This window comes from Gracilinanus agilis, chromosome 1 (assembly GCF_016433145.1).
Source record: "Gracilinanus agilis isolate LMUSP501 chromosome 1, AgileGrace, whole genome shotgun sequence".
NCBI classification, from domain to species: Eukaryota; Metazoa; Chordata; class Mammalia; order Didelphimorphia; family Didelphidae; genus Gracilinanus; species Gracilinanus agilis.
This window is the reverse complement of record NC_058130.1, coordinates 228858302-228879388: the sequence shown is the minus strand read 5'-3', so window position 1 is coordinate 228879388 and position 21087 is coordinate 228858302. Positions and strand designations below refer to the sequence as shown.

At 35.1% G+C, this 21087-nt stretch overlaps 1 protein-coding gene across 3 annotated transcripts in view; it reads right to left on the bottom strand.

Annotated features, from left to right (window-relative positions):
* Nucleotides 1-21087, bottom strand: part of HSDL2 (hydroxysteroid dehydrogenase like 2) — a 35075-nt gene that overhangs the window by 6616 nt on the left and 7372 nt on the right. For 2 of the 3 annotated variants that reach the window (XM_044657473.1, XM_044657474.1), the window contains exons 5-8: nucleotides 15759-15862; nucleotides 14027-14125; nucleotides 2335-2529; nucleotides 733-807 (exon numbers count right to left, since the gene is read on the bottom strand). In XM_044657473.1, coding sequence (XP_044513408.1) covers nucleotides 733-807; nucleotides 2335-2529; nucleotides 14027-14125; nucleotides 15759-15862 — 473 coding nt within the window. The remainder of the gene's footprint in view (nucleotides 1-732; nucleotides 808-2334; nucleotides 2530-14026; nucleotides 14126-15758; nucleotides 15863-21087) is intronic. The other variant, XM_044657475.1, reaches the window with a different exon arrangement.

Sequence of the window (21087 nt, the reverse complement as noted above, 5' to 3'; positions counted from 1 at the left end):
AAGGAGAACTTAGCATGGGGGGGTGGGGTCCCTCTGGGATCTACTTCATTAGAAAATAAGTTACGGTTAAACCTCGTTATCAGGCTACACTACCTAACCCGTCCCACAGTACTGACCTTGAGAACAGTTATACCAAGGCTCCAACACGCTATGATGTTACCCAATTCTTCTCCAAAATAAAGCAACATTTAAAGAGTCCATAATAGGAAGAAAAGCAAAGACTAATTGTGATGCTATAACGAACACTGTGTGTGTTCTTCCTACATGTACTTATCATGTATATTTTCTATTATGGTTATTTGCATACATGTCATATCCTCCTACTAGACTGCAAGCTCCAAGAGGCAGGGACCTTATCTTATCTCAACTTTGCATCTCCCCTAGAGCCCAGCATGGTGCTCAGCACACAGTAGGCATTTAATAAATGTTGGTTGAGTTGGATTGAACTGAATTTTCCAATCAGTTTTTTTTTTTAAAATGGCTGCAAGGATAATATTAAGGGTCTCTGGCTTTTTTCTGTCTGCAGCCGGTAGGAGGAAAATAAAACCCTTCTTTGTCTGGGGGGCTAGGGGTAGGCCTTAAAGTATCCTAATTATTTATCCCATAATTAAATTATCAAGAGCTTTCACAACAGAAACAGGTGTCACTTTTTGAGGGCAATTATTTTATTTTAGACTACATCTATATATTCCTATCATTACAAACCTATAGAAAATACAATCATCATCTTACCTTGTTGTTTTTCCACTTCCTTGGAAATTGTCTCAGGGTATTCATCCACAAAGAAATCTGGTAATAGGGGGTGACCTAAAAAGGTAATCCAAAACAAAACAGGCAAATAAATCCATAAAATCTGAAGGTACTGATCCTATATATAGGGGACTTAGAAAATGCAGTGATAAACTGATTCTCCAGTTAGATGATAATAGCAAATATGGTTTAATGCATTATTTTCTGAAGAGTAGCCAGCAATTTAGCAGAGTCTGGCAGAGTAGGTGCTTAATAAATGCCTAATGATTGACTGTGAAATAACTTTATAAGGAAATTTCTTTAAAAGTCTTAAAGTCCAATTAATTAAACAGCTTTATTGAGCACCTGATTAAGACATAGTGCCTTCTATATCTACAGGGGTTCATCTATAAGGTGTAGAATTCTTAAGCAAGGCAAAAAGAGAATGGTGGAGATAGATCAGGGCAGAGAGGTCTTCACAGAGATATGTAGATCACATTAGGTAGGGGACTATCATTCTGCCTGATGCATCAGTCTTGAAATGTTTAATAGCATTAAAAGGTTTGAGAAAAGCATGTTTTCCAACATAAAATCCCTTAAACAAAACCTATATTTAAAACATTTAAGAGCAATTTGAAAGACTAGCCTTTAGTTTTTATTTTGGATAATGTGAAATCTAATGGTTAGGTTGGAGAAGGGAAGACTCAGGAGAGACATGATATAGCTATCTTTCAGTTTCTGAAGGGCTATTATATAGAAGAGGGGTTAGATTTCTTCTGTTTGAACCCAGAAGGCTGACTTGGGGCAAATAAATGGAAGTTGCAAAAGGGCAAAATTAAACTTGTTGTCAGAAATAAACTTTTCTAACCTGGAAAGATCTATATAAACTGACACAGAGAGAAGTGAGCAAAACCAGGAGAACATTAACATTACACACAGTAACAGCAATATTATACAATGATCAACTTTGAGAGATTTAGCAATCTGAGCAATATAATGATCCAAGACAATTCTGGACAACTTAGGATAAAAAATGCTATTCACCTCCAAAGAAAGAACTGATGGAATATGAATGCAGATTGAAGCACATTATTTTTCATTTTGTGTGTTTTTATTTTTGGACTTGGGGTTTTATGAGTATTCTCTCAAAACATGATCAATATGGAAATATGTTTTCAAGATCATGCATGTATAACCCAGATCAAACTGCTTACTCTCTGGGGGGAAGGAGGGTGGAGGGAGACAATTTGAATATTAGAATTTTGAAAAACTTATTTAAAAGATTATTGTTATATGTAAAAATAATAAACCTTTCTAATAAACAAAGCCATTAAAAAATGGAATGGGCTGCCTTGGAAGATGGTGTGTTCCTCCTTACTGTAAGTCTTCAAATAGAGGTTGAATGATAGTGGATTTCTTTTGGGCCTATGTTGGGCTAGATAATTACCAACACCTATTCTAACTAAAAAATTCTAGGCTTCTGATTCTGAGAATATAATCTGACTTTTAAAATACTAGAGAGAATATTATCATCTTTTTTTTTAAAAAACATAAATTAAAAAAATTAAATTAAATTAAAAAAAATTAAAAAAAAACAAATTTTACCTGGTTTGACTGCATAGACATCAAAATTTTTTATTCCTTCTTCCTTTAAGAGATTTTCATCAATAATAAAGTTTCCAGTGAAACTTTTTGGTTTACTGAATATGGAATATGCAGCATCAGCAATGATGTCAGCTTTTCTACATTGGCTTTCAACACCAGATCCTCCTAGCATATCCATAGCAGCAGTATGTATGGCTACAAGGAAGAAAAAAATATTAGGATAGCACACGAAATCAAGCCACACAAATGGAATATAAGGGCTGACCCATTCTCTTTCTCTAATTTGTAAATACTCATTTCAAAAAAAAGAATCACCAAAGAATCACCAAAAAATTGCAAAATATACTGATGGTAAATTTTATAATTTTGTATTTTGCCATGTTGGTAGTAAGGAAGGATATATGCTTAAACTTTAATAATATGGAGCTAGAATAATAAGCTACACTTCTTTGGAAACATTTTATAAGGAAGACTTTGTACTACTTAACTAAGCACTCATCCCTCTTCCTTCTTTTTCTTCAGATTCCAATCTTGATCTCTAGTCCAAAATAAGACTCAAAGGGTTTTTCAACACCATTTAAAAATTAATTTGATAATGCAACTATCAATAATATGGAAATAGGTCTTGATCAATGACACATGTTAAAACCAGTGGAAATGCACATCGGCTATGGGTGGGGGGTGAAGGGGAAAGTAAAAACATGAATCATATAAACCATGGAAAATTTTTCTAAAAAATAAAAAAATTTAACTTGATAGCAGATTAGCTAACATGACAACAAAGGAAAGTAATAAATGTTGGAGGTTATGTGGCAAAATTGGTACATTAATGCATTGCTGGTGAAGTTGTGAATTGATCCAACCATTCTGGATGGCAATTTGGAACTATGCCCATAGGACTATAAGAGACTGTCTGCCCTTTGATCCAGCCATACCCCAAAGAGATCACAGAGAAAAATATTTAAAGCCATGCTCTTTGTGGTGGCAAAAAATTGGAAAATGAGGGAATGTCCTTCAATTGGGGAATGGCTGAACAAATTGTGGTATCTGCTGGTGATGGAATACTACTGTGTTAAAAGGAATAATGAAATGGAGGAATTCCATGTGAACTAGAATGACCTCCAGGATTTGATGCAGAGTGAAAGGAGCAGAACCAAGAGAACATTATACACAGAGACTGATACACTGTGGTACAATTGAATATAATGAGACTTCTCTACTAGCAGCAATGCAATGATCCAGAACAATTCTGAGGGACTTATGGGAAAAGACACTATCCACATTCAGAGGAAGAACTGTGGGATTTAGAAACATAGAAGAAAAACAACTGCTTGAACACATGGGTTGATGGGGATATTATTGGGGATGTAGATGCTAAACAATCACCCTAGTGCAACTATCAATAATATGGAAATTGGTCTTGATCAATGATACATGTAAAACCCAGTAGAATTGTGCATCGGCTATGAGGAGGGAAGAGGGGCTTGGGGGAGAGGGAAAGAATATGAATCATGTAACTATGGAAAAATATAATAAAATAAATTTTAAAAAATTAACTTGAAAATAGTGCCTAAAAAAGGCTGATTGAAAAGGATTCTTTAGTATGTATGTCTAGAGTTTCATTAGGAATATGAAAGATGGAGTGGAAGAGAACAAGACTGTTACTGAAAAAGGAAGAAATCAAACTTCCTAAATTTTGACCTTACAGGAATAATATGCTGCAATAATTATTCCACTAGTATTGTATGGGATACAGAAATAACTAACATTTATATATAATACTTTAAAGTTTGTAACTGATGTATATTTGTCCTGAATCCTCATAACATTCTTTAGCTAAGTGCTGCAGGGACTGTAGCCAATTAACAGAAGAGGTATTAAGGTTTAGAAAGATTAAGTGCACTGAGAGATTTTTTTTTTGAGATGACTGTCTGAATAGGAAGCAGAAAATCTTCCAGCTCCCACCACTTTAGCAAAACTCTGAGGTTCACAACACACTGAAAAGTGATCAAGAAATATAATGTTAAACTTCTGTGTAAGTGAAATCTTCTACCCAAACACAACACCAAAAAAATCAGCCCAAAACAAAAGGGAGACCTGTCCAATAAACAGAGTGCTAGTGCAATCAGTGACAATATGCATAGTTTGCAAGGTTTCATGTTGAGAGGCCACAAGAATGGGGGACTCTCCTGAGCAAGCCCCAGGGTGGTAGCCTCAGAATAGGGATCTTGGAAGTCTTGGGGATTTGTAGCTGGAAAGTTGGCTGTGTAGCACACACCTGTGCACTCAGCCTGGGACATTTCAGACCCAGAGAATCTAAAGTCCCTAACACTCTCTCCTGAGATGCTACAGAAATCCCTAAAGTTCCAATACTCTGAATCTCAAAGACCTGGGAGAGAAGCCTAGCAGGCTTGTCCATTCCACCCAAAAGCATAGCCCAGGGCAGGGCCCCAATTCGGAAACTAAGTTGGAGAGATGAATAAATCAAAGAAAACACTAACTAGTATTAATGCAACTCTAACTGCATAGGAATTGAAAGAGAAGTCTCAGACTGAAAAAAAAAATTGGAATTTCTATAAGGACTACATGAATACAGAAATGAAATGAAGCAAGAGACAAAAAAATGAAAAAAGCTCTCCAGGAAAGAACCAGAAGAAGAATCAGTGGCTTATTAGAAATAAGTAAAGGGGCAACTAGGTGGCTCAGTGGATTGAGAGCCAGTCCCAGAGATGGGAGGTCCCGAGTTCAAATCTAACCTGATACTCTCTACCTGTGTGATCTTGGACAAGTCACTTGACCCCCACTGTCATAGCCCTTACTGCACTTTTGCTTTGGAACCAATACAAACTATTGATTCCATGATGGAAGGCAAGGGTTTAAAAAAAAAGAAAGAAAGAAATACAGATATAGACACAAACTGGACTACATGCAAACCTGCAAAAAGGACTCATGTGTACTTTCACTCAAATAAAGGACTGTCAAAGCATTTCTGATTTAAAAAAAAAATCAGAACTGAGTGGGAACTTTGACATACAAATACTAGAGTTAAAAGAAACCTAGGAAGGTAAGTTTAATTGAGCCAATTGTAGGGAGCTGTATGATGAAGCAACCCTAACATTCTAATGGAGTGGGGGAAGGGAAGAAACAAATGTCTTTTCTTAGCCTTATTTTCTTTCAAGGGTACTGACAATTCATAAGAGAGAAGTCCTAGGCGTGGATTAGTTAGTTCTGTTCTGAGGGATTTATGAGTCGGGAAGGTAAAAGAAGTAACAGATTTTTCAGAAAGAAGGAAGAAGGAGGTGAAACATTATTTTTCATAACTGGAGGATTTGAGGGGAATATGGAAATATTTGGAGAAATGGGCATCAGATGAATGTCACTTAATATGAAACTGACAATGAATGTTAATAGAATATTATTGCACCATAAGAAATGATGAAAAAGACAATTTCAGAAAATCCTAGGCATTTTTAACAGAATCAGGAGAACAATTTATAGAACAACAACAACATGGTAAAGAAAAAGTACTTTGAAAGACTTAAGAACTCTGACCAAAGTAAAAACCAACAATGTCTCTAAGTAATTCTTCAAAGAATCACATTACCCACTTCTTGACAGAGAAATGATGGATTTATACTTTCAGACATCGCCACTGCATGGATATTTTATTTGATTATAATTTTGTCACAAAGTGTTTTTTCTTTCTTTCTCTCAGTAGGGGTTAATGATAATGGCAGCAATAACAAAACAAAAAACAAGTCATTGTAACATTTTTAAAAATTCACTGAAAAGAAGGTAATCTCTAGAACAGTGATTCCCAAAGTGGGAGTCACTGCCCCCTGGTGGGTGCTGCAGCGATCCAGGACGCCGTGATGGCCACAGGTGCATTTGGGGGCGGTGAATAACTGTAAGGGAGCAGTGATAGTATGTGACAGGGGGCGCTAAGTACTATTTTTTCTGGAAATGGGGTGGTAGGCCAAAAAAGTTTGGGAACCACTGTTCTAGAATTTATATGTTTGGATATATCTACCTATGTACACATATACACACAGATATATATATTTAAAGCAACTGGTGTAAAACAGAGATCATAGTTTCATATATAATTCTCTGTTGGGTGGTCTACAGTATATATGAAAATATTATTCTGGAGGTTTTAACTTCAGAATAAGAAAAAGAAACAGATTCCTTCTTAAAGGCCCCAAAGTCAGAAGATGACTATAATAGAAGCACATTAAAATCAAGGGTCTTTTTAAACCAAAATATTTGAAATTTAATAATTCATCATCAATGGGCAACTAACTAGGTAGCACAATGGGCACCAGGCCTGGAGTCAGAAAGACCTGGATTCAAATGTGGCCTCAGACACTACCTAGCTATGTGACCTTGGGCAATAATCCCAATTGTCTAGCCCAATGATGGGCAAACTATGGCCAGCGGGCCAGATGCGGCCCCCCAAAATGTTCTATCTGGCCACATGACATCATTCCTAATTTGATGAATCCAATGAGTAGGATACAATACAATGAAACTTCAGAAGAGTTGCCTTAGAAACAGACTGAGAGATGAGCATTTCCTTTCCTTTGGCCCCCTCTTTAAAAAGTTTGCCCATCACTGGACTCTAGCCCTTGCGCCACTCTCTTCTGTCTTAGAACTGATACAAAGATAGAAGAGGTAAGGGTTTAAAAAAGAAAATAACTCATCATCAACCTCCTAATAGTAAATACAGCAGGATTATTCTGCAACTGCTTTAACATATTTGTTCTGAGGGAGATTTATTAAAATGGAACAAAAAAAAAGGTATTATTATCAAGTTTTATCCATTTAAAAACTTTATCTGGAGATGATCTTTTACAAAGATGACACCCGAGTACAACAACTTCAAGATCAAGTAAGGAGCTGTAAGAGAAGTAGCCTTTAACAAAAGATTCTGTAGCATAGCTAAGCAAACAAGTTAAACTAGTTACAAAGCTGGCTCTCAGCAAAAATACTCATTAAAAGCACATATCAACAATTAATTGTGTGCTTACTGATGATTTACTGGATAGAAGATAATAAGAGTTTGTGATAAAATCCAATGAACCCTGGAGTTCATCAACTTAAATCTTGAGACCTTTTAAGGAATAATTAGAGAAATGAGTTTTGATAGCCCTTCAGTAATTTGTCACAGCTTACTGATCTGTTTGCAATATGTTCTTTGTCAGTCTAAAGGAAAACTTGATCTTATTTCCATGGATAAATCATAAATGTGATCAGTGAAGTAGATGTAAATAGGAACAATTAAGAAAATTCAGCCTTAAAAAAAAATGTTAGTCAACATTTTAGCCTGAGTCATATGACTATGGCAATTCCTGATTACTGGATCCTCTAGGGGGCATTCAAGACCTAAAGATGTACAGTCTCAAAAACCTTTTTCCCTAATTAGTTTGATTTAGCCTTCATATTCCTAAAGCTCTCAAACTCCCTGATTGTAGTTCCTATTCCCTAAATTCACTTTTGTGGATACATATTGGCTCACATTTTCAGATCTGAAGCAGGCAACTTCTTCAACTATGAATATGGAATAGATCTCCCTACTACTGGTTCATGTCTCACTTGCATTTTGCAGCTAAATTTCCTACTTGGGGAACATACCTGGATTGCGTACTACTGATAAATTTATAAAGAATGAAGAAGATCAAAAGTTATTTTACTTGCAAATGAATTTTATGTTCAAGCTCCTTCATAATATAGCTTTTGGAAGTTACTTCAGTTCTTAAAAGCTTCAGAATAGAACACTGGAAAATTTTCTGACTTAAAATATATATTAAGGCAACAATGAATCTTCCACTTAGAGAAAAAATAAGAATGAAAAACAGAACAGTAGTGGAGGCAGACACGTTCTATAAACCTATTGCCTTATGCAAATCATTTCCTTGACCCTCCCAAAAAAAATGAATCCCTAAAAACTTTGATAATGCTTCATTATCATGTTGCTTCATAACTGCTTTGTCTCTCTGAGGGCAAGAACAGTGTGTTCCATTTCTACTTCTGATAGCACTCAGTAGGAGGCATGACTATAAATTAATGACTGATTTAAAATTGTAAAAATTCCAGAACTTGTGTATCTAGATCAGCCTTTTTCAAGACTGAAAACATTCAAAGATGGTGAGGTATTATTGCTTTTTTACCTTCCTTAATCACCAGACTTGGCTCTAAAAGAATGTAATTGAAGTTCTGAAAGTAATTTAACTTATGTATTCATTCACTTAATATGCACTTATTACTCATATGTGCTATGTTCTCAGGCTAGGGGCTCGGGATACAAAAATGAAAACAAGATAGCCCTTGCTCTCAAGTTCACATTCTATGGGAGGAAATTCAACATATTTGAAGGTAATATAATCTATATGCGAAATATATATAAAGTAATTTCAGGATGTGAGTGGAGGAACACTAAAAACTGGGAAAATAGTGAAAGGTCTCTTAAAGTAGTTGGCACTTGAACTCTGACCTTAGAGCTAGGGGTTCCAAAAAGCTAAGATAAAGGAGAGAACTCTTGGCCTGGGGGACAAGGCATAGAGCTAGGAGACATAGAATGTTGTATACAAGGAAGAGCAAGCAGATCAATCCAGCTAGAGCAGAGAGGAGTTGAAATGGAAGCAATATATACATGTAATCAGGATGTAAAGAGATTGCAGTGACTATGAAGGGCTTTAAATTCCCAACATCAGTTTTGTGTGTTACATTACAGGCAACAAGGAAACACCCAAATGTTCTGAACAAGAAACGACATGGTCACACATGGGCTATAAGAAAATCATTTTGGTAATGTTAAGATTAAAAATGATAAAGACATATAAGAGAAATTAATATTTTAATAGCCATGGCTTTGTTGGTTAAAAATATATATATATATATATATATATCCGCGCTTGACTATCTTTTACCGCCGGAGCCCATTCTCCCTCCCTCCCTCCCTCTCTCTCTCTCTCTCTCTCTCTCTCTCTCTCTCTCTCTCTCTCTCTCTCTCTCTCTCGCCAGCCAGCCAGCCAGCCAGCCAGCCAGCCAGCCATCCAGGAAAACCAAGAGCCTTTCTCTAGGCCCTCCTCCGAATTTAAGCTGCCCTAAACCGGAAACCCATTGGAATCATGGGAAATGTAGCCTCACAGTCCCCGCGTGTCTATAGGAAATTTGTAACATACTTTTAAATAGCATCTCCCCAATTCCAAACATACAGTAACTATGAAAGATGGAGTGGAGGGGTAGTTGTGGATGGCCAATAAGAGAAACAAAGTCTCAAATAGATATTTTTATCTGGACCCCATCGAAAGCTACTCTGCTAGTCAGAGCCAGACAGGTTGGGCTATCTAAGATAAAAATCTGAGATTCCTTTTTTGACCCCTTTTATGATCCACACCTTTTCTTATTAGAAAGCAATATAGTCTTACTGGAAAACTTTAGCTTTTAGCAAACTAGCAGTCAAGAGGTTAACATTCTCTCCCTTGGTCAGAAATCCAACTGCTTGGTTTCAGACAGCCAAGGCCAAATATAGACAAAACCTCCTCCAGTGGGGGCTATTTCATCCCTGAGAAAAGTATTCCCAGACTTTGCTTGCTGATAATCAGGTAGCTGAAAGTCCAGCCTGGTTCTTATCCTCACCTTGAAGCTTCTGAAGCATCTTTGTATTGTCTGAGTTGTAATGGCATTTCTGTGCAGCCGTAAATCTTTCTCTGTGCTTTTGGGTAAAAGGGAGTTTGAATTTCATATTTAATAAACTTGTGACTCAATGGCACTTCAGAGAAGCAGCTATGAGTTAACAGTCAAGATCTTCTCCCGCCTCTTTATTAACTAAGCCGTCCTTATCAGATTATCTGGAGATGATAGATTTTGACAGGCAATAAGGTGGCTCAGTGCATAGAGAGCCAGGCCTAGAGATAGGAGGTCATGAGCTCAAATCTGGCCTCAGCCATTTCCTAGCTATATGACCTTGGGGGCAAATCACTTCACCCAATTGCCTTTCCCTTATCCCTCCTCTTTTGCTTTGGAACCAATACTTAGGATTTATTTTAACACAGGGTAAGGGTTTAAACAATTTTTTTTGGTAACTATATGGAAGATGTAGTGGAGAGGAGAGGGACCCAAGAGAGAATAACAGACAATAAGATTCCTGATAAGAATGAAAGTGAAGAACTGAGAATGATGCTGGGGCTGAGACCTATGTATGACTAGGAAGATGGTTTTTGTTTTTATTGGCTCAGTCTCTGACCTCAAAATTGCATTCTACCAATGGCAAAAGGAGGAAGAAAAGAATAGAACATGAAAACATTTAAGTATAACACAAATAGAGGAAATAATGGGGGCAAAAAAGAGATCCAGATGAAGTGCTCTAAGATAATTTAAGGAAGCAGACAGATCATTTTCAAGCAGAAAGCCTCTTTTCCAAGAGAAGAAACTGAAGCTTAAAAAAATTTAAATGTCCAGGTTCATATAGCTGACCCTTGAGCTCTGAAATTCTGGGAGGCTTGAATTCTAACTACTCAAGAGAACAGTCAATGAAACAAAGTCCTAGAATAAAAGTGTGCTCTGGTGAATTTTTTTTTAATTTTGGTATTATTGTAAAAAGTGTATCTATCTGACGGCTTTCAGAAAGCAAGAATTCTGTTTGTGTGGCATCACATCCCTTCTCTGATGGGAAGGGAGGAACAGTACTACCTCTGAAGGGATCCAAGGATGTTTACAATAAGTGCTAATCCATATAATGCTTATAAAGTGTATAGAAGGTTTGATAAATAGAAGGTTTGATAATATATGTAAAGTATTGTAAGCACCATTCTTTTTTCCATATCCAATTCAATGATAGTAGTAGAAATGCCATGATGTTCTTGCATTTCAGAGCGCAATCAGCAATTTTATGTACTATGAACTTAACTGTGACAAAACCAATTATAACTACAACTATTTAATGTTAAAAATGAATTTCTACACATCCAATAGTTATTGGCTATTCCTGACTTCTTGTGTATTCATCTTTGATTTTGTGTATACACCTATGGGGGGGTATTTTGTAAATGTTTCATTTTACATTAAAAAAACAAAAGCAAAGGTCATTAATTTGTACATTAATCCCATAATTATCCTGCCTGCTTACAGTTCTCAACTTTGAAAAGTTTATAATTTACCTAGTGTTTAAGTTCTGTAGATTTCCAAGGTTTAAGTATGTTAATTCATAAAACTAGAGTTTTATTTAAAGTTATTACTAATTTTACTTTGGGTTCTTCATATGTAGGTGTTAATTCTACATTATTATTATCAGTATTTGAAACAGTAGCTCCCATTATCTGTTCCTCTGGTAATGCAAACACCAATTTCAGAATCATTCAATTTTTTAGGATATTACTAAAAAGAACTGCAAATGGGCTTCTTAACCTAAAAAAGTCTAAGAAGGCTTTCTCAATAATATAAGAGGATATATAGCACATTAAAGTTTTGAAAAGGCTTTACATAAATTACATACCATAAGGAAGGTATCAGCTTTTTCCTTAATAATAATAATTTTTGGGGACCAGGCATGTAATTGAGCTCATTCTCTACTAATGAATGTCATGAGACTCAGAAAGCCACTTGTGGCAATGCAAGGTTAATGTTATATGTCCTGCCCAAGGTCATTCAAGTACTCTATTAAATAAATAAGACATGACTCTAAGGTCGGCTTTTATCCATTATGTCATGCCCTCTCACCTTAATAAAAACATCTGATATCCCCAGAATATTTGATGGTGTATAAGGCATTTTACAATATCAAATTTGAGCCTCAAAGCAATCCAGTAAAGTAGGCATGACAGTTATTATCTTCATTTTACAGTTGAGGAAACCCAGTCTCTAGAGACACTAAATGACCTGCCTGTGGCCACAGAGGTAGTGAGTGTAAGAGAGGATTCTAGCCCAGTTTTTCTTAACCTCATGTAAACTACTCTTTTCATTATACCACACTACCTTCTCATAAGTTTTTAAACTATAACTAGATAAAGGGGGAATAATAAGAAACTAAAAGGATTATTTGTTTCTTCTTCTTACTCTCCCTTCCCTTTCCTTTGAGGGATTAGCAGTATCTAAAGTGTATTGACATTGGCCAATATGACAGTAAAGGAAAGTGGTAAATTTTGGAGGCAATATGGCAAAATTGGGTCACTAATCTGGCCTAGAGACGGGAGATCCTAGGTTCAAATCTGACCTCAGACACTGCCCAGCTGTGTGACCCTGGACAAGTCACTTGACCCCCATTGCCCACCCTTACAACTCTTCCACCAAGGAGCCAATACACAGAAGTTAAGGGTTTAAAAAAAATTTTTTTTTAAATTGGGTCACTAATGCATATTTATGGAGTTAGAAACTGATCCAACTATTCAGGAGGACAATTTGGAACTATGTCCACAGGGCTATAAAACTGTATACTCTTTGGTCCAGTAATACCACTATTGGATCTGTATTCCAAAAAGATAATAAAGGGGGAAGGACCTACTTGTACAAAAATTTTTACAGCAGCAATTTTTGTAGGGGCAAAGAATTGGAAATTGAGATGTCCACTGATTGGGGAATGGCTGAACAAATTGTGGTACGTGATGGTGATGGAATACTAATAAGAAATGATAAGAAAGATGATTTCAGAAAAAGCTGGAAAGATCTGCAATAACTTATGCGGAGTGAAATAGGCAGAACAGGGAGAACATTGTACACAATAACAGCAATACTGTGTAATGTGAAAAACTGTGAAAGCATGGCTACTCTCAGCAATGCAATGACCTGGACAATCCTGAAAGACTTATGACAGAGAATGTTAACTGCCTCCAGAGAAAGAACTCTAGGAGTTGTCTTTTACATCAGTGTATTTATAGTTTTATTTTGGCGGTTTGGTTATGTATTAGTTTGCTCTTACAACAATGATCAACACAGAAATGTGTTTTGCAATGCGATAAAAATTAAAAAGCTGTGCTGACTCATCTGAGATGAATATTTGTAGACATACTAGTCATTGGTGGGTCCTTATATGGACTTTGGAAGCATTATGGGCCCTGGAGAATCCATGTAAGATACAGAATGAATCAAGAAGAATTTATTGTGTTTATTTATTTGTTTGTTTGTTTATTATGTGCCAGGCACTATATTAGGAATTGGGGATACAAGTACAGAGAATGAATCAATTCCTACTTTTTAAAAAAATCTCTACTCTTAAGGAGCTCACATTGTAGAACACCAAAAGGTGCCATCAGAAATATAAAAAAAGGTTCAGAAGAGATTGTTATTCATAAAAGGAAAATGGCCTAAAGATACTGAAAGTAAAAAGAGCATGGATTTTTGAAAAGATAAAAAGTTATAAGGAGATCTTCAGTATGATATGCCTTATTTTGCCACATGGAAATTCCCTTAGTAAATTCTCAATGAAAGTGGTATTGTAATATGTTTCGAGTCAAAGATAGAAGATGATTAATTTAAAACAGTAAGAAAAAAAGAAAACTACCCCTAACAAATATTATCCTCTGGAAAAAACAAAACAAAACAAACAGTTGTAGGCAATTTACATTAGATTCAAAAGCTAAGATAATTTTCATTTGCTAACAAGTAGACCAACCTTCTACTCCATAAAAAAATATCTATTGATAATAGGAATGTCTCAGAATTGACCAAAAATTGAATTAAAAAAAATCAAACACACCTGTTTTGGGCCACAAAGCATTGACAGCAATTTCTCCTTTAAATTCTTCTGCCATTCCAAGTACACACATAGACATACCATATTTAGCAATAGTATAAGCTGAAAAAGAACAAAAACAAGGCTTAAGACAATCAATCCCATGGATTAATATCATCAATTTCTTCCCATTGATCCTTTTCTAAGATACATATCTATCTGTTTAGGCTTCTGAAGGATATAAATAGTACAAAATAAAAGAGTTGGAAATAAAAACAGACTATCTTTAACTTTTTTTTTTTTTTAGAAAAGGCTTTGAACTAGTTTATATCTATTACTAGCTGAACTGAAATATAAACATTCTAAAGAATAACTTAAAAGGGGCAGCTAGGTGGCTTAGTAGATAGAGAACCAGGGCTAGAGTCCAGAGGGTCTGCATTCAAATATGATCCTCAGACGTTTCATAGCTGTGTGATCCTGGGCAAGTCACTTAACTCCAATTGTCTAGCCTTCAGCCTTGGAATCAATGCTTAGTGTCAATTCTAAGACAAAAGGAGAAGATTAAAAAAAACCTGAAATAAGGACCACAAGGATTTCAATGCACAAACGTGTATGGTGCTACCACAGTAATTAGTTTTATCTGAAATCATTACTATGTTGTCATCAAAGGTACAAATTTCTCCTTGCTGTGTGACCCTGGGCAAGTCACTTAACCCTAGACCTTACCACTCTTCTGCCTTGGAACCAATACACAGTATTGATTCTAAGATGGAAGGTAAGGGTTTAAAAAAAAAAGGTACAAATTTCAAGGAATGACTTTAGAAGAGAGAAAAAAAGGAAGAAGAGGGGTAAGAAGGAAATTAATACAATAGCATGGGAAGAAGAAAATTTTCCCATATTTCACACTCTGTCCACCTTTTTTTAAGGTCATCACTTTTATTTCAAGCCCGGATTATATCACCTTCATATAAAGTGTAATTACAAAAGGAAACAAATTCATTATCAAGGAATTTTTAAATATCAGTTTGGCCACCCTAATTAATAAAATTGAAAATTAAAGGTAATCCTATTTCATTTGGTCAGATTGAGAATGTTTGTCAACTCAATGAAAGAATGATTTATTTCTTCTAACTTGGTGGGATGTACAAAGGTAACCAGGTTGTTTGGCTAGGAACTTAAGAGATAAAAAATCATCAGTTTTTCTTCTCTAAAACTCAGATTGGGATGAAATTGCTCTCAAGAATAAAGTCAATGTGTGTTTCTTGCTTTCATATCTTCCCTTGTCTATCTCAAAATCAATCAATCTAACATTTATTAAGTACCTGCTTAAAGACAAAAATGAAATAAATAGTTCCTGCCCTGAGGGAATTTATACATTCTACTGAAGGAGAGAATTACATGTAACAAGGATATACAAAACACATATAAAGTGGATAAACATTGGAAGAGAAAGAACTAGAAGGTAGGGAATACCCAGAAAGACTTCATGAGCATTCCAGGAATAAGAAGAGCCAATGCAAAGGCTAACATCTGAAATTATTCAAGTTTTAAGTTTTCCTTTCCTCTTGAAATTTGCTTTTAAGAGTTGCAAGTAAGGCCAAATTCTTCTTAATGAAGATATTGCGTTCCATCCTATAGATAAAAACCACTCAATGATGATTATTACGTATAGGTTACTTTAGGTTCATTAATGCCATTCAAAAGCTTAATAAAAGAACTAACCAGGGCAACCAGGCTTATTTTCTCCAATGCTTACCACAATGTTGTTTGAACCAGATTGGATTCAGGTTTAATGGTGGACTGAGGTTTAGGATGTGAGCAATTTTACTCTTTTTTAAATAAGGAATGCATGCTTTAGATCTGAAAAAAAAAAAAAGCAAAAATAGAAAGTTAGTAGTCTTCTAATCACTTCTTTATGTATGTAATATTTTTGACTAGGTTATATCTTAAAGATAATAGTAAATGTACCCAAAACTGGATTACCCCCTAAAGAGACATTAGGTCAGTGGCCAGTGGGAGTAGATTAGTCCTTATGTTTTTCTAAGGCAAAGGTAAAAGTAGGAATTTCTTAGCAGATATGACCATAGCCTAGCAATGTGGTCCACCTTTATGCAGACAATCTAATACTAGGTTAACCTCATCATATCACCGATTTTGCCTCATTAAAAACTACAAATCTAGTTTGTTGCTTTTCAAAAACAAAATATCATATCATTGCTTTTCAAAAACAAAATATCACACATATCAAAATTTAACTCCCCTAAACCTTTACATATTTTTCAAGGAGAAGAGATCTACAGCATAAATATGTATTATTCAGGACAGCAGAAAGTGTCTTGGAACATCATCATTATCATCAGAAATAGCTTACATTAATATAGCATTTTATGGGTTACAAAGAGCTTTCATGCATTACCTTGTTTAATTTTCATACTATCCCCATGAGTTAACGTAAATAACATCAGCACTGTTTTAATGATGAGGGAACTGACTGTAAGAACCTCTGATTTATTCTAGATCACAGGTAGAAAGAAGCAGTAGAATGTAACAATTAGATAGCACCAAGAATATGGTCCTTTGAAGAACCTCCAAGATGTGATTCAAAGAACCATGTATCTGAGGTCTGGTCATGATTTTATCTCTAATTAGCCAAACAGCCTCAGGCAAATCAAGCAAGCCTCTTTGTGTCCTCCCTTTCCCCCTTCTCAAATTCAAGGAGATAAGACAAATAGAACAGATCATTTATAAAATCTTTTCCATTTTATAGTTCTATGACTCTATACGGTTGCAAGATGAATATTCTTTCCTATGTACTATATGGTCTCAAGAAAAACATTTTATGGGTTGGAAATCCAAGTGTCAGATCTGGAATCTGGAACCTGGGTTTGAATTCTAACTTTGCAACTTATTATCTGTGACACCTTTAAAATTACTTTCCCTCTCTGCCCCAGTTTCCTCATCTGTAAAATGGATAGGTTTGGACTAGATAATCTATGATCCTACGTAATATTTAAAAAGAAAATACTTTGTAATATGTTCCAAAATATTGTATTCAGTCTTTTTTTTTTCCAGTAGTTTTCACTGGTTATATAATAAGCGTTATCTGAACTACCTTGAGGGAGCAATCTGTCTATACTCCAAGGTGAGTTTTAAAATTTTTTAATTTTTACAAGCATTTATTGTCTATCCCCTTCCACTGTGCCCCCAAATGAGTAATAATAAAAAAAGAAACCCCTTATAATAAATATATACTGTCTTAACAAAACAAATTCGTACACTGGCCATGTCCAAAAATATATGTCATGTACCTTCTACATTTTAAGTTACGATGGATTTTTTCATCTCAACAGTATACAGTAATCATACTGAACTGAAAGGGTTAATTCACTTACCTAGGGAAAGACAATTTATTCATGCTGTGATAGAATCAGGTTCAATTTTTTAAAATTAAGCCATGTTAAACCTCTTTCACATTGGTTCTTACATTTTACAATTATTTCCATGCCTTTGATCTAGACCACTTTTATTTTTAAATAAGCATCTGTTCCTTATTTCTAAAAGCATAAAATCCTTTGTCAGTTGGTTATTATTTTGTTTTTAAACTATCAAAACTCAAACTCTATTGCAAGCACAGACTTTTATGTGTATAATATGTATGATTTTCAAGTACACTTCAGCTACACTGGAGAAAGCAATCATGGCTGCTTTTTTATTTAAAAAGAGAAAGGAACTTCAAAACATCATCTGAGGGGAAAAAACCTAATCCAGCCTTCATGATCATATTTTCATGCTCATAAAGAACTCATTTGATTTACAACACAAAAATAGACTTCTCTTTGATCTGTCAAACAATACATCTCTCACCCTACTTCTACTAGACCAGGTGCATTTTTTACAGCTGCATTCTTTTTTATTACTGCAATAAGAATAAGCATTATTCTTCTATTCTAATGCTACCTTTAACTTACATATATATAAAAAAAAGATAATCTGTGCTGCTCTGTGATAATATTTGCATAAAAAATGGCAGGAACTAAGATATTGTGATGGAAAAAATATACATTTAAAAATCTAAATCAAGGATAACAAATCAGCTTTTGGAGTAATAAAAATATAGATCAGGTAAAAATGGGGGACTTTATGTTCCCTTCTATATTCAAGATGTATAGCCACATATAGGTTGCTTTATATCTCAGAGATTGAATTCTGTTTCTGGAGTTAAAACCTGAAAAGAGATTCCTACTCTCTTCATTCCTTCCTCCTCAAACACTGAACTCTCAAGCCAAGTGACAGAGCAAGGTTCAGATTTTAAAGCAGGTCAGGAATCTGCTTCCTTTGTAGCACATTACTGATGAATCCTTGATAAGGGCTAGGCAACTTGTGATGTACACCAAAATAAGTATACAAAAATCCATGTCCCTCCAGGAACAAACTGAAGGTCCATTCTCCCACACGAGTAAAGGAATGGAGGAAGGTATGCACCTTTTTCTAACATGGAATTCCATGGAGAAGATGCCTCTCCTGGATTCAGTAATGTTGCAAGGGTGACTCCTATTTAAATTAATGTGGATAACTATAAATTAGACCCCAAATCTAAAAGACAGTGAATAATAATTATTTTTTCCTGTCATTTTCAGAGAGACAGAGCAGTATAATGGAAAAACACTGGGTTTAAGCATCAAAATAAGACTGTTCCTCTTGTGCCACCCATAGTCTACATGAAATCGACAAGACATTTGAATCCCAGTAATCATGAAAAGCAAGAACTTATGAAAAATAAAAACCAACTTATTTCATTAGAGCAAAAATTGTCATCTAGATGCCACATGCTATTGTTATCAACATGCAATTAAGTGGTCAGAAAGCACTCCCTAAGCTGGTATCCAATAATTGGGATCAACTCAATATTGAGAGAGCAGTAAGGCACGATAGTAGTTGGAATAGGAAGTGACTGATTCTGGTAATTTAATTTCCTTTTAAAGAAAGAATGGCCTCCCTTCGTTTATCAAGGTAGGAGACTATGTGTAATATATAGCACATATGATTAGGCTTAGTAGATTTTATTGGTTAGCTCGCTTCTCCCTTTCTTTTTTCATTCTTTATCACAAGTAATGACTTGCTTGGTAGGAAAAGGTATAGAAATAGATTTTAAAATGAAGGGACTAGAAGAAACAAAGGATAGCAGCGGAAGTTAACTTTTTATAAAGAATTAGTCCATGTGGTATTCTCCCAAATACTATGTCATTTTCTCTGCAAAAGATTGAAGAGGAATCCATGCTGACTTCTGTACTGTTGTGCTGTCAAGACAAGGAATTTTGTACTTAAAATTTTTTTAATTTAATTTTTTCTCTAAATTTATTAGTGTTATCACTAAGAGGGAACATGATCTCATATTTTGGTTGAGGCTGGAAATAAAAATACAACTGGTGATGGTATGGTGCTAATAGGTTTGACTCACCATGAGTATTTTTTTTTTTTGAGGCAAAAAAATTGACTAAACCTTAAATTCCAAATATTAGGTATAATCAAAATGTGAACTCTTCATCACAAGGAATGCTCTTTTAATAACACTATTAAAAAAATAGCTTAAATGTATATATGCTACATTCACTGTTGGAGTTGTAAACTGGTCCAGCCATTCTGGAAATGATTATTTGGAAAAATGCCCAAGTACTAAATTGTGCAAACTCTTAGAGAAATACTTATATTTCTTAGGCTTATACCTCAAATCAAAATGTATCTCCAGAGTCCCAAACAGGAAGGCATTACTGTAGATCCATATCAGTGCTCTGAGAGTATGCACATATGATTTCTAACAGAGCAGTTAACCAAACTTAGGATTCTTCCTAAGTGGACTCAAAATTTTTACTGGAATCACAAAGTCAAAGCTGTTGCAAAATGACAACAGTTGCAGGCATATATGGCTGAAATTATGCAGTAATGGATGAACTAGAAGGAGTAACTGAATCAATGTGTCAAACTGACTTCTTTCGTCAGTGTTTGTTTCTTTCCAAACAAGATCCCTTTCTGACAATTTCACATGCTTGGTTGAGCATTTATTCATAAAACAAAGTTTCCAGTGTAACGATTTTGGATTTGACAACCTCATCCCAGACACTGAAACTAAATTTACCAAAATTCATCCAACAGGAACAATCATATTAGGAGTCTTAATGACATTGAGGGGTCAAAGCAGAAATCACATGCCAAAAGGGCATATACATGAAGTACATCAGTGACACACTGATGAAAAATACTATCAATGTCAACTGCTGGATTGACTGGCTATTAAGCCCTGGAGATGAAGAGTTGAATTTAAGAAAAATAATTATGTTGATCATAAGGCCAATATGCAAGATAAAGGAACAGCATTAGGTTCTATAAACAAGCTTCAGGTATAATTCTCATGTTAAAGACTGTGTAAATATATTAGTATGGTCAAACCTATCATACAAATCTGTACACTATATACACAAACATCTTTTCAGCTATGTAACATTCAAAATAGAAAAGATAATGAGAGATAGGTATAATAATTAAGTCAACTCTGTGTGCTAACAAACCAATAGTTGGACAAGTTTAACTAATGAATAATTCTCAAATTACTAATTTAGTTTTGGAATGCACTTCCATCTCCTCTACCTCATCATCAGACTGACGTTCCTAGTTATGTTTTGCTTTCGCTATCTTCATTCCCCTAAACACATGTTGTTCAATTATTGGCAAATGGCCAAAATTATGAAGTATGCTGGGATACAGCAACCTCCTACCCCTCATTTTGTACATTTCTTCTCACCACTGCAAGAATGGCCAGAAGCAATCAGAATAAGATTAAAAGATTGATACTGACAATACCCATCCATGTATATAGACTAATCTAAAGCTAACTAGAAATTTTTTTCAGAAATCAAGGGACCTTTGAAACCCTGATGGAAAATGTTTTGGAATAAGAAAGTACAGCTTACTTCACCAAATCTAAAGAAAAAAAAATTTAACCATTTATTTTTGGCATTGTGTTTAAGTGTTCATTAGATATGACAGGTTACAGAAACAACTAGAATTGACACAGTACTAGTAACCATGTT